The sequence below is a fragment of the Caretta caretta genome, chromosome 9 (genome assembly GCF_965140235.1).
Source record: "Caretta caretta isolate rCarCar2 chromosome 9, rCarCar1.hap1, whole genome shotgun sequence".
NCBI lineage: Eukaryota > Metazoa > Chordata > Testudines > Cheloniidae > Caretta > Caretta caretta.
Window position 1 is genome coordinate 47,737,695 of NC_134214.1, and position 13,757 is coordinate 47,751,451.

Here is a 13,757-nt window from a genome sequence, read left to right on the forward strand (position 1 = left end):
TAAACGGTGGAGGCGGCGAGCAAGGAAGTTATGCTGATGCAAGTAAAGATCTTCACTTGATCGGCAATAGCACAGCTCAGGTGAATGTCCATGCACAGGAGGCAGCTAGTGTCTTTGCTTTGTATAGTAGGCCAGGCTGTCCTCCTCACATACCCCTGACATTCAATGAAGGGATGTGGATAGGTCCCAGACGACTGGAAAAAGGCAAATATAGTGCCCATATTTAAAAAAGGGAAGAAAGAGAACCCAGGGAACTACAGACCAGTCAGCCTCACTTCAGTCCCTGGCAAAATCATGGAGTAGATCATCATGGAATCCCATTTTGAAGCACTTGGAGGAGAGGAAGGTGATCAGAAACAGTCAACATGGATTCACCAAGGGCAAGTCATGCCTGACCAACCTGATTGCCTTCTATGATGAGATAACTGGCTCTGTGGATATGGAGAAAGAGGTGGACGTGATATATCTTGACCTTAGCAAAGCTTTTGACACGGTCTCCCACAATATTCTTGCTAGCAAGTTAAAGAAGTATGGATTGGATGAGTGGACTATAAGGTGGATAGAAAGCTGGCTAGATTGTCGGGCTTAATGGGTAGTGATCAACAGCTCAATGTCTAGTTGGCAGCCAGTATCAAGTGGAGTGTCCCAGGGGTCTGTCCTGGGGCCGGTTTTGTTCGACATTTTTATTAATGATCTGGATGATGGGATGAATTGCACCCTCAGTAAGTTTACAGATGACACTAAACTGGGGGGAGAGGTAGATATGCTGGAGGTTAGGGATAGGGTCCACAGTGACCTAGACAAATTGGAGGATTGGGCCAAAAAAAATCTGATGAGATTGAACAAGGACAAGTGCAGAGTCCTGCACTTAGGAAGGAAGAATCCCATGCACCGCTACAGGCTGGGGACCGACTGGCAAAGCAGCAGTTCTGCAGAAAAGGACCTGGGGATTATAGTAGATGAGAAGCTGGATATGAGTCAACAGTGCGCCCTTGTTGCCAAGAAGGCCAACGGCATATTGGACTGTATTAGTAGGAGCATTGCCAGCAGATCGAGGGAAGTGATTATTCCTCTCTATTTGCACTGGTGAGGCCACACCTGGAGTATTGTATCCAGTTTTGGTCCCCCCACTACAGAAGGGATGTGGACAAATTGGAGAGAATCCAAAAGAGGGCAATGAAAATGATTAGGGGGTTGGGGCACATGACTTACGAGGAGAGGCTGAGGGAACTGGGGCTATTTAGTCTGCAGAAGAGTGAGGGGGGATTTGATAGCAGCCTTTACTACCTTAAGGGGTTCCAAAGAGGATGGAGCTCGGCTGTTCTCAGCAGTGGCAGATGACAGAACAAGAAGCAGTGGTATCCAGTTGCAGTGCAGGAGGTCTAGGTTGGATATTAGGAAACACTATTTCACTATGAGGGTGGTGAAGCACTGGAATGGGTTACCTAGGGAGGTGGTGGAATCGCCATCCTTAGAGGTTTTTAAGGCCTGGCTTGTCAAAGCCCTGGCTGGGATGATTTAGTTGAGGTTGGTTCTGCTTTGAGCAAGGGGATTGGACTAGATGACCTCCTGAGGTCTCTTCCAACCCTAATATTCTATGATTCTAATATTACAGTGGTCCAGCCACTTATCAGCTACAGCTCCTGGAGCAGCTACAGTTGTGAAGTGAATAATGACAAACCTAAAAGCAGCTAGTTATGTTTACCAGCAAGACCAGTAACTCATCAGGACTAAAATATTTCAAGCACGCTGCTGCTAAAGCTCATAATGCACAGTATTGATGGGACTGACTATAAGGAGTTCCCTGGTGTATGGCAGATTCTCTGCTTGACATGCTGCTAAACCAAGGTATAAAGTGGATTAAGCATGGCTAAAGGAACTCCTGTTCCTTCAATGAATACGTTAATTCATAGAGCAGGCAATGAAAAAGGAAGCAGAAGCATAAACTTCAGCCTTGGATTAGCAATTTACACTTCAGATTAGGAGCATGTGTCACAGCCCTGGTAACTCAGTAGGCTGCTGTGTTTGGGTACTGCAGAACTGGACCTGTGCGCTCTTAAGCTTCCTTTGTTCTGAGTAAGTGCCCTGCACTGTCTCTTTCTTTGACCTCGCCGGCACACTCCCCGGGCATAGACTACATCATTCCTTCACAGAAACGGGACCTCAAGGTCCAGCTGATCTATACTCCCCAGAGTACCCCAATAGCGACAAGACAGCACAAGAAATCTACAGAGCCAAATAAAACAACATAACATCTATACTACCTTCCCTGCCTCAGTCTTCTCATCCCTCGAGCACTCTTTGGGATTCGGTCACCATTACCTAGGGTGTCCAGGATCCTCACTCCTGCCCACGGCTTTTCCTTTGAATCATGCAGTGTGTGCATCTCGCTCTCCTCCCCTATCCCACAGCAACCAGCTTCCTTCTTCCTTGGCTGGTCCTGCAGTCCAAAAAGGATCTTTGTGCTACACAAGCACACTCCTTTTGTTCCTCTTTCTCAGCCTCTGTGGTTTTTAAAGACTAGCACTAATGCCAAGTTTCATTGTTTCCCTTTTCTTGTGAAAATCCTCTGCTTCAAACCCCAGCCCACTGCAAAGAAGCTGGAAACAACTGTTTTCACATCCAGTGTGGCCATCCTAATGTCCTAATGTGCTCCCATCTGAATGGGAGCTATTCTTGTCCCTGGTCTGGAACATGCCACCATTCCTGATGGCACAGGGCTGACGCCACATCCACTGAGCTATTCAATGATACAGCAATTTCATGAATCAGCCAGAATTCATAAGCTGTAAATAAACGGCTTCCCCAAACTGTCACAGTGTATCTCATTAATGTCAATTAGACAACTAAATTGGAGGCCAAGATCACAATTCTACAGGCTGGGATAACATGGCACAATTTAGGCAAGACTCTCTCTTTTGGGAAGCAAGAGGTGAATTCTGTTAAATATTCATGCTTCAGAAGATGAGGGATTGAAGCATGGCTTCCTCCACACATCTCTGTCAATGTGCCTCTGTCCTGCTTTACAGTGCACCCTTCACACAGCTCTGCCAATGCACCCAAACCCTGATGATCCAGTGCTGTGCTCCAAGAGAGTTCCGTGAATTAGAGCTTTATGAAACTACCTATGTTTGGGAATGTTCCCAAATAGCATTCACAGCCTAATTCTGCCATACCTCTCCCCTCAACTCCAGATGCCACACTGAACATTCTTCATCCCAGACAGAACTCACCACTTTCACAGAGAAATGTAGTTATTTTTATAGTGAAAACAGCTTTTCCTGACAATTGGATAGTTTCCACTTATGGAAACTACCTTTCATTTCCATCTGATAAAAGATGAGTTAATATTTTAAAGACCCTGCTAAAGTCTGAGCAATAAGATTTTTTTGTGGAGCTGCTCTCCCTAGGTACCTGAATCCTAACCTGCAGCATCCTTGGTACTATGACCCTGGACTTAGAGGTTTTTAAGGCCCGGCTTGACAAAGCCCTGGCTGGGATGATTTAGTTGATGTTGGTCCTGCTTTGAGAAGGGAGTTGGACTAGATGACCTCCTGAGGTCTCTTCCAACCCTAATCCTCTATGATTCTACACAGCTCTTAGACTTAACTCTGAATTGGCAGATTTCAGGCTAGACTAGCGCACAGAGGGATAAATACAATACACTGTGTTGCACTTTCTGGGACTAGATTCAATTAACTAGATGTGTTTCTCTTATGATATATACCAGAACTGTTAGGCCTACATGCAATAAATGCACCAGCCCCCTGCCTTTGATAGTATTTGTTGGCACAACATGTCTCCAGATAAAGTTTAATTTTTGTTTATTCTACATCATGATGTCTCATCTTCTTCCCTGATGCTGGAGTGGGAAAGCTGACAAGACAGAGCATTCTCTGGGAAAATGACCATCTTTCATCCCAGGGTCACATTCCTAAATGCCTCTAGAAGCTCTGTTCCTAAACAAGAGGCATTCCTGTTCCTGGCAGTCAGCGGAATGAGCACAGACAAGGGTAGATTCCAGGACTCCTATAATCAGAAAGGAAGTGTGTCGAAAGGTCCTCATCACTGGTCAGCGGGTAAAAAACTCAGTCAGTTCATATGGTGAAAATCTCTGCCTACACACTTATTCCATATAGCACTGGGAAAAGGCCCTTTCTTCCCTTTGTACTTCCACAGAACAAAGTCCTTTCAGAAAAAATGTTCCCAAATGGAACTACATAATTCTGAAATAAAGGTGCAGTTGGGAAGTTAAAGACATTTCAGAGAAAGCTTCCAAGTCATTCACCCAGAAGCAAATAATCATGAACTGAGGGACAAGTCAATGCTCCCCTTTATTATAGCTGCTGTCTTGGTGGTGTAATACCTGTCATGGCTAGCAGCTAATAAAATCTACAACTGAGCAGGACAAGACCTTGCCTACAGTAGGAAAATGATCTGTTGCTGACAGTTTACTGTTAGCAATAGCTCCCCACAACCCCTCATGTAAGTAGTGTTGAAAACAGGTTAGCTGTTAGCACGAAAGGAAGTACACTGTTTTCAGCATCATTACTGAAAGCATGACAAACCGAGTGGCTCACCACACTTAGCGTCACGGAGTTCAGGATAGTTTTGTTCTGTCTACAATAGCCATTAAACCATTTTGAACATCAGTAGAGGGGGGAACGAGAGGAGATCCTTTGCTGATAACTGTCAGCAGCAGGTCCTTTTCCTGGTTGTAGACAAGAGTATGCATCTGCACAAGAAGCCCTTTTCTTCTACTGCAACTCCAGTTCAAAATTACATCTGCCACGTTCTGAAATGGCTTCTAGTGCCCCCAGAATCTTCTTGCCTTTTCCTGCTGTTCAGGGATAGGCAGAGAGTTTGTAAACTCACTCAGGAAGGTAGATTAAACACAGGATATAATGCACTAAGGTTACCAAAGAGCAAACAAAGTAGAAAACAAAAGCTGCTAGTGTTCAGGCACACGGACAGAAACAGGTGCTAATTCCATACCAATCAACTTCCTTGTAGGGGAATAAAATCCCTTTACAAACAAACATTCTCAAAGCTTTCTCCTTCACTTTACAACTCCCTATCTATCGTGCCCCCTTTGTCAGAGATGTGTAGTCACATTTCACCTCTTCCAAACAGCATCTTCATCAGTCTGAGAACACCTAGCACATTTTTGGGTGCTCTTGTAATCTGAAGAAGAATCACTAATCTCAGCAGTGCAACTTCTTATACGGACCTTTCCGCTCTTTCCTCTGTATTTGATGCAATGCTCCACAAGACCTCACTTAGATGGCTTCTCTCCACTTCTGCATGTCCTGTGTGAGCAGACTAACAACCAGTTCCAGCAAGAGACCAGATTAAAAGTCCTGGAATCCTAGACAAGAAAAGGATTTCTAAAAGATTCTTTTCATAGGCTAGCACTGAGTCAGAAATGTCTGTTTACCAAGGGCCTGTCTCAAGCAGAAATTTTTTTTACTGAGGACTGGTGTGCAAATAACTAAAGCAATAGAGTATTTAGAAACTGGAGCAAATATAATAGGAACTGGGGACAGGCCTGCACTGAATGAGAGGGAAAAGCAGTGACACTCTTGTTAGTTAAAATGAAGACAGCAGTTCTAGTCTGCAGCCTTATTTTCAGTTCTTATAACTCTGAGAGAGAGGAAAATCTGAAAGCAACCAATATTACTATAGATATTAAATGTATCAGCAGAGTATGTACAATTTTTTAAATTGTGTATGCATGCAGGAGTGGAAATGACAACAATCCATCCAGGAGCCTGGTTACTCAAACTGCATTGTGATCTTGTCCTGTTTATAGAAGATACTTTGACAGGGAGAAGATGGGGGAATCTCTCCCTCTGTTTGTGAGACTATACAGCTGGTCCCTTTCCAATGCCCACCGTACCAGAGCCCAATACCTCCCTAATGCACACTGTTTGTGTAGAGTGGTGGGGTTGGGGGCAACCTCCCCACTAAGTTTGGTGGCGTCCTGAAGCATGTCACTGTGTATGTTATGGAGTATGTATTGGAATAGGGAAACTCTCCTCCCCTGCTCTGTGCCTTCATCCCCATTACCCTGAAGAGCCAGCTTACTCCCTGAAGCATACTGTCCTAAGCTTGTCTGTGTGCTGAGGAATTGGAGATGGGAGATTCCCCTCCCATATACAACAAGACTGGTTATTCCCAGAAGCACATTATTCATGACCCTGTCTGTGTAGGGAGGGATTGAAGTAGGATCTGACATCTTGGGGAGTCCAAGGAAGTTGCAGACCACAAGGAATTCTCTGCTCTATCCTGACACACTCACGTCTGACCCTGGTCTCGAGGGCTGAGTCTGACTTCCTGCAAAGAGCTTACAACAGAAGTTCCTATATTTCGTCTCCTGATAAAAACAAACAACATGTTCTTCCTTGGTGCTTACATTTCAAACCAGCTCAAGTAACCTTTGATCCTGGTTCCTCTTGCTCCAGCCTTACAGACACCCAGCTAACGAGCCAACAAACTGTGAGCTGACTCCCAGCCTGATAGCTAGCTGCAACAGTTCTGAGTAATCCTTCATTCAAGGGCAAGCTTCTTCAGCAAAAACATTAACACCAGCTACTCTGCAGTGGCAGAGTCCAGGTTATTCTGGGACAGTACAGCAGATACATTCACTTTCAGGGTAAAACATCCATTTCCATACCACTTCACCAGGCAGGTGCTGTCATCTTACTTGCCTGATGAAGATAGTGTAAAATAGCGAGAAGATAGCCACATTTGCCTCTTGTTACTATCTCATATGCTTCCAGAGAGGAATGGCTGGAGAAGGACAATGTCCTATGTACTCTCCCTCTCACAAGAAAAAACATGCTCTCATTCGTGAGTGCAAGCAATTCCATACACGTCTTTCTGAAATCTACAGCAAATCTACGTCTCTTCTCCCCATACCAATAAGAGAAAATGAGAATACTCCACTGGAGTAAGGTAGTCCTCCAACCTGAGTTACCATGCTTCTTCTTGCCCTGTGACCCTGGTTCAGGGGACTCATCAGTTACAAAATAGGATGTACTTCCAACTGCACCACAGGCAACAACTCACTTTTGCACATCCATTACAGTTCTATATAACTTTTACATATGCATCAGCACAGAAGAGGAGACTATAATTAATTCACTTTACAAGCCAGAGAGCCTGAAATACACTTACTCCAAAGAATCTGTATTCCTGGTGGCTGGTTGTTCAGGAGCAGGTGATGTCTTTGTTGATGTCCAGTCCAACAAACCCCGTTCACTCTTCTGGTCCTAAAGCTGAAGACCCATATTCAATCCTTTTCTAAACTAGAGGGTCCTGACCATGTCTCCTCCATCTCAGAACAAACAAAATTGATTGTTTGATATAAAATTAATAGGATTATTCCTCTCTGAAGCCACTCTCTTGGAGTTCTGTTCCACTCCTCACCACAAGCTGTTTAGCTGTGTGCTTAAGGAGGAGCTGGGACAGATTTGCTTCTGCTGGCAGTGAAGTCAGGAGGGAGGTGCTGAGTGTAATAATATGCTGTTTCCTGTCTTATGCCAGAGCTGAGAGGTACATCCCAACGGAGAGGGGGTGGAGAGGAGTTTATGGAGGCGTCCAGGAGTTCAAGCTCCACCTCTTCAACAAAGCAGACTTTGACAGCAGAGGAGGGGTCAAGAGGAAGGCTACTGGCAGCCCCGCTGTGTGCTGTGTCTGTGCATCAGCTGCAAACAGCAGCTTTCAGGACCGTATCAATACAGGGGAATCAAACCACTAAGGCTCTCCACACACACCATGTCTGCCACAGCTAACATCTGGGAACTTTCTCATGCAGAATCGCAAGGCTCTGAGTAAACTGAGACGATGAATTGATGTTGAAATCTGCGTAAAGGTCACTAGAAGCAGAAGTTGGGTGAAAGTCCAGACAGATGCCAGAGAAGAATGTCTGCTAGAAACAACTGGAAAACCAGTTCCAGAGCTGTTGGCTGAAAGTGACACAGGATCTGTGGCTGGAAAGATCCAATGGCCCATCTAGTCCGTCCCTTGTTATGTCAGGTACATTTTACTCTTCAGGAAATACACAATAGATTTTTTTATTTCAGCCCTGGGCTTTCCTTTAAAAAGCATTTGTTAACTGCTCCCATCACACCACATGGCTCAGCAGCCAAATCTGGGATTGGAATGTTTTCAAATACGCATCCTAACTGCTATCTCCAGTTCAAACTTGGGAGACGTACACTAAAGAAATCTAAATAAGATAAGTAAATAAATAAAATCATGTTATACCCTTTTCTTGCTCTAAATCCTTGTATTTCTCCCTTTTAACTACCTCTCCACAGCAAAGAAATCAGCTGCCAGATATTACCAATGTCTTATATAAAAGACTTATCAATATCTTTATATCTGAATTTTATTCCTTTATTTCTGCAACAGATCACCCTGTTGGCCCTGGGCTGCTGCCAAGCACTGTGATCCTACCTGCATTGTGTTTCTAAACATCATCTCTGCCGCATCTAATCCGAATCCATTCACACAAGCATTCTTTGTTCTCATTGCCTCTCCCCAAACGTATCATTTTACAATTCCCAGCATTTAAAAACATCTTCCCTTCTTCTGCCCATTTCCCTGATTTACAGGTGCTACATGTTCCTTGGGCTAAAACCAAATCAAGCCACTCTCCTCCCAAAATGGAACCAAGATCTGTTGTGCTAGTTATCTTAGGGCTTGTCTATATGAACATTTAGTTTGCAGTGAGCTGGGATGTAAATCTACACCATAGTCTGCCATGGACTAAGTGTCCTTGTGGACCCTGCTTCAGTGCATTAACAGTTTGTTAGTTCACTTTGATCTAGTCCCATTTCAAAGATGACTAGATCAAAGCGAATTAGCAAACTGTTAATGCACTGCAGCAGGGTCCACACAGACAGTCTGTGGCAAGCTAATGTGGGGGTAGTTTCACATCCCAGCTTGCTGTAAATTAAATGTTGGTGTAGACAAAGCCCTTAATCTTCAGGTACTTCTCCTGACTGCCTGATCTCTCCTGATCCTGTGGCTTCTCTTCACACCAGGTATCACTCCTTCCACTCTCTTTCTTGCTTCTTTTCCTCCTTGCTTTGTTTCCCTTCCTCCCAGTGTTCTGTCCCCTCTTTCCTCACAACCTCTTCCCCAACTTCTCCTCCTACTCCAGTCACTCCTGCCCTGTGTTTTTTGCATCTCCTCCCTGCTTGCCATCTCCTTCATTAGCTCCCATGCTTCCTCCTACCAAATAGTGTCATTCATGCAGCTCTCATACAGCTGATCCACTCTTTAGTGCCTCTAACTGTACCACTCTTTGTAAGACAGGAGGACAGAGTAAGGTGCTGAGCTCTAGCCAGCTTGGAGACCAGATGTAGTGTAAAGAAACAGGTCATCCTGACTAAATTCAAGAAGATGGCAACCTTTTAAGTATTAAGGGTAGGTGACGTGGTCAGTAGATTTAGGAGCAGAGGCAATACTAACTAAGAGTTGGACCCATCTCCTGAACTAAGTCAACTGCTAGTCTGAAAAGTGCAGTATTTATCCATTAAGCAGCACAACTGCTTGGACATTGGAGCTGCTTTTCTCAGAGAAGGGCCAGTCTTTGCCAGGTCAGAAATTAAACTTTCCATTAAAGAAAGTGAGAGCAGTAAAGACAAACGGAACCTCTGAAATGCAAGGACAACTGCCTTTGTTAGGTAACACTAGATGTTTGATATCTCGGATCTAAACCAACACTTATTAGTGAACCTCTTTGCTTTGAAAAACCAGGAAAAAGTTCTCTCTTAAGTGCACTTTTAATATGGATCAAAAACTCTGTATTTGGGAGGGAAAGAGAGCTGGGAAGATGCAGAAGGGAAATCAGAGAGCACTCACAAACAGAACTGGAGAAAATTGTAGGGCTCTGAGGAATGCAAAGAAATGACTGCAGTGATGTGGCAGACCAAACAGTATAACAACTACAGAACCTTTTGATTAGCAGAGTAGTTTTTATAGCTCAGGGTGGACCACAGTCAAATCCATGTATGAAATCTCGATAGACAGAACAGACAGAAAGCCACAGAGGCCAGATATTTTCCTACAGACTACCTGAGCAGCCATGAAACAGGAGCCAGAGAGACTGAGCACCATTTGCTGTTTCCTGAGAACCAATCTAATTCTCCTGTTCTCTCAGCCCCCTAGGAAAGGCAGGGGAGTAGCATGGCCTGGTGCCTCTGTCCTGGAAGTGATTCCTCCTTCACGGCTGTGCTCAGATGCAGGAAGTTGTATAAGCAACATGATGCTTCCCTTTGCCTCCCCACAATACATCCATTGCCCCTGGCAGAAATGAGAGAGGTTCCCAAATTACCACAACTAATACAGTAACAATGTTAGCACATCTACAAAGCTTGCATTACCCGAGCACTGTACACATTGTAAATAATCCTCACTAGAGTTTTTGCCTGTAAAATTATTCTGATTTATAGAAGGGGAAGCTGAGGCAGGCATTGGTGATTTCCCACAGCCACAGGGAGAATATGTGTCAGTGCTGGGATTAGAACTCAAGGGTTCCTGATTTCCTGTCCTGTATAGAGATCACTGGACCCTGGAGAGTAGTGTGGGTACTCACTCTCAGACTCAGCAAGGCCTTTTCTTAGCCTTTGAGTACCAGACTGGAAGATGCCTTCTATGAGAAAATGCTGGAATTTAACCAGATTCTAGGGTTTATGCCATAGCCACTTTGTCCAGATCCATCTGATCAAAGGGCTACAACTTGGGATAAGGCTAATACCTATTGCCAGGATCCTCTGTCAAAGGCATACACAGAACTAGCCCCAGTTCTGCAACCTTACTTTAACTATCTCTTATCTTGCTCTACTCCCACTATACACATCAGTATGCAGCTCTTTGTGAACTTGTAGGATCCCTTTTAGTTCCTCCTCTCCCTAGGGGTTTATATCTACAATTTGTAATTTGGCCATGGCACATGTATAGATTCACACATTCTAAGGCAGTAAAGGACCACTACGTTCATTTAATCTGATCTCCTGCAAAGCACATGCCACAGAACTTCACCCATAATTCCTACCGCAGAGGGAATTATGCTGTCCTGTTATATAAATGAACAGTATTAGAGAGGCCCAATAAACACGTGTTTAACAAGAGTGTATCTTTAAAGACATAGGTTTAACAGCATACCCAGTCATCCAAAATATTTCATGTATGGAGGGGGATGATTTACAATTGCTGTGGGGAACATACATTTATATTTCTTGACTTTTCTGCACAAAAATCTAGCCATAATGCTGCACTCATCATACACTGCATTAAACAGGAACATTCAGTTGCGTATACCATAAGGTAGAAACCACTGAAACCCTCAGCAGGCAATAATGGAATCTCTCTGCCACAAACCAAACCATGTACCACCTTCCAGCATCTTCTTATGGCTTGGTTAGTAAAGCAGCTGCCATTTCAACAATGGGTGAACAGCACTGTTAGACTTCCCCCAGTGAGGGCGCCATGAGTGGAGCTGAGAGCTTTTCTAACCAGACAGAATCTTCAGATTTAGAAAGTGAGGAGAAGGAGAAATGGAGGGAGGATGGAAGTGGTCTGATAAATCCTACCGTGAAGCTGTTGTTGACATTCTTAGTGCTAGATTCTGCCACACTGGCATCTGTCAGATCAACCTCATCAAAAATTATCGACTGAGGAAAAAACAACAAAAAACAGGTGTGTAAGAAACATCCCCAATGGGATTCCTATATAAATATCAGCCCCATACTCTCCAGTAGGGATCTGTTTTGAAAGGGTCTCGGACTGACAGTATGAAATTGGACTCACAAGAACAGTTCCATGAATGCACCAGTGCCCACATTTGCCCCAGCTTCCCTTCTCAGTTAACGTTCAGGGATCACTTTCACGGCATAGTTACATTTTGTCGTTGTTACTGTAAATGTAGTACTTATGAAGGAGTAAGATTAAAAACCCTAAAGAATAGCTACGGTCAGTCAAGATACTGACAAGGCGAGTGAGGTAATATCTTTTATTGGACCAACTTCTGTTTTAGAGAGAGACAAGCTTTTGAGCTTACACAGAGCTCTAGGTCAGTGGTTCTCAAAGCCGGTCCACCGCTTGTGCAGGGAAAGCCCCTGCCGGGCCGCACCGCACTGGTTTACCTGCCGCGTACACAGGTTCGGCTGATCGCGGATCCCACTGGCCGTGGTTCACCGCTCCAGGCCAATGGGGGCTGCGGGAAGCGGCGCGATCAAGGGACGTGCTGGCCGCTCTTCCTGCAGCCCCCATTGGCCTGGAGTGGCAAACCGCGGCCAGTGGGCGCCACGATCGGCCGAACCTGCGGACACAGCAGATAAACAAACCAGTCTGGCCCGGCAAGGGCTTTCCCTGCACAAGCGGCGGACCGCCTTTGAGAACCACTGCTCTAGATCACTAATATGGCAAATTCTAGGTTTCCCAGGTCTTCCCTTCATCCACATTTTCTCCCACCTACTTCAGTTCCTATTGGGTTTTAGCTCAGTCCCAACTATAGAGGATGGAGAGGTAGGTCTGACACACAGCATCATTGCTGGATTCCCAAAAATCCATTGTGTTTTAAACACAAAGGAGCATGGTATTTCAAACTGTGCAGCTGAGTAAATGGAGGCTTCTGTTGTGATAAAGCCTACGGACAGACACCTCAAAGGCCGCTGCTCTCTCCTGGATCGAGGGCTCACTGCTCACATACACCCACACACCTCCATCCTCCCAGCAGCCCTTTCCTCTGGCTCAGATGCACACTCAGCACCTCACCTTTGCAGTTTTTGCGTAGTAGAGTGTTCGTCCTCGCAGTTTGAAATATCGCCTCTTCCAGCGCTGGAATGAGCTGGTCTGTTTCATCAGCATCCCCTCTTTTATGACAGTCTAGAAGCCAAGAAAATACAGGGTGAAATTTTATTTACACACAACCCTCTCCAATACACACCACAAGACGACTACTCAGATTTATATCAATATTCTTAGCACCCTCTGCTGGAAACACTTCACAAATTCATTCAATTGAGCAGGTGATTTTATCAACGTTTTGGACTGTAACAGAAAACGTAACACATCCTGGGGTGGCATTCAAGCCCTGACACTATGATGTTATGATTTTACAGGGATACAGATCCTAGATATGTTCAGGTGATCTTCTCTAGGTGTAACTGTGATGCAGCATGTATAACAGCCATACTCACTGGATCACACTCCAGCCATGTCCAATCAGAATCCTGTGATCTTAGAGTGACTATGAACACACACACCTGGTTACACCAGGCCTGTTCATTCCTGCCATGTGAGGCCATCAGCATTTAACTAGTACAGGAGGTAATCTGCAGGCATACAGGGGTGAAGAGAGAAGCAACAGCAAGGCAGGAAAAGTCTCCAGCTTCAGCATTTGGCATTTTTCAGATATTCTTGGCACTGCCTCAGTGCTCTCTGGCTGGCTGCCATTTCCCAGGGCTGAACTGCCAAAACTCTCTACGCACACTGCTCTGTTTTTTTTTCATTGCTCCATAGCTAGAATGACACACAAGCGTAGACACACCCCATACACTCATTCACATACTATGCATATGAAGGCTACACAGATATATTTAGTCCACATTCATTTCATCTTACATCAACAAATACATCTGTTACTCCAGCAAAGGGCAGATCCCGGATAGCAAGAGCTACATTAAAATAACCTCCAGGTTCTATCTTTAAAATAGAAAAAAGCAAAAAATTTAGCATCAAGA

The 13,757-nt window shown here is 44.7% G+C and overlaps 1 protein-coding gene across 5 annotated transcripts in view; it reads right to left on the reverse strand.

The window, feature by feature from the left end:
• DGKD (diacylglycerol kinase delta) overlaps window positions 1-13,757 on the reverse strand; it is an 81,661-nt gene that overhangs the window by 46,927 nt on the left and 20,977 nt on the right. For 4 of the 5 annotated variants that reach the window (XM_048863914.2, XM_048863918.2, XM_048863913.2 and 1 more), the window contains exons 2-3: window positions 12,790-12,900; window positions 11,607-11,687 (exon numbers count right to left, since the gene is read on the reverse strand). In XM_048863914.2, coding sequence (XP_048719871.1) covers window positions 11,607-11,687; window positions 12,790-12,882 — 174 coding nt within the window. In that variant the 5' untranslated portion in view covers window positions 12,883-12,900. Of the gene's footprint in view, window positions 1-7,179; window positions 7,441-11,606; window positions 11,688-12,789; window positions 12,901-13,757 lie in introns of those variants that run through there. The other variant, XM_048863920.2, reaches the window with a different exon arrangement.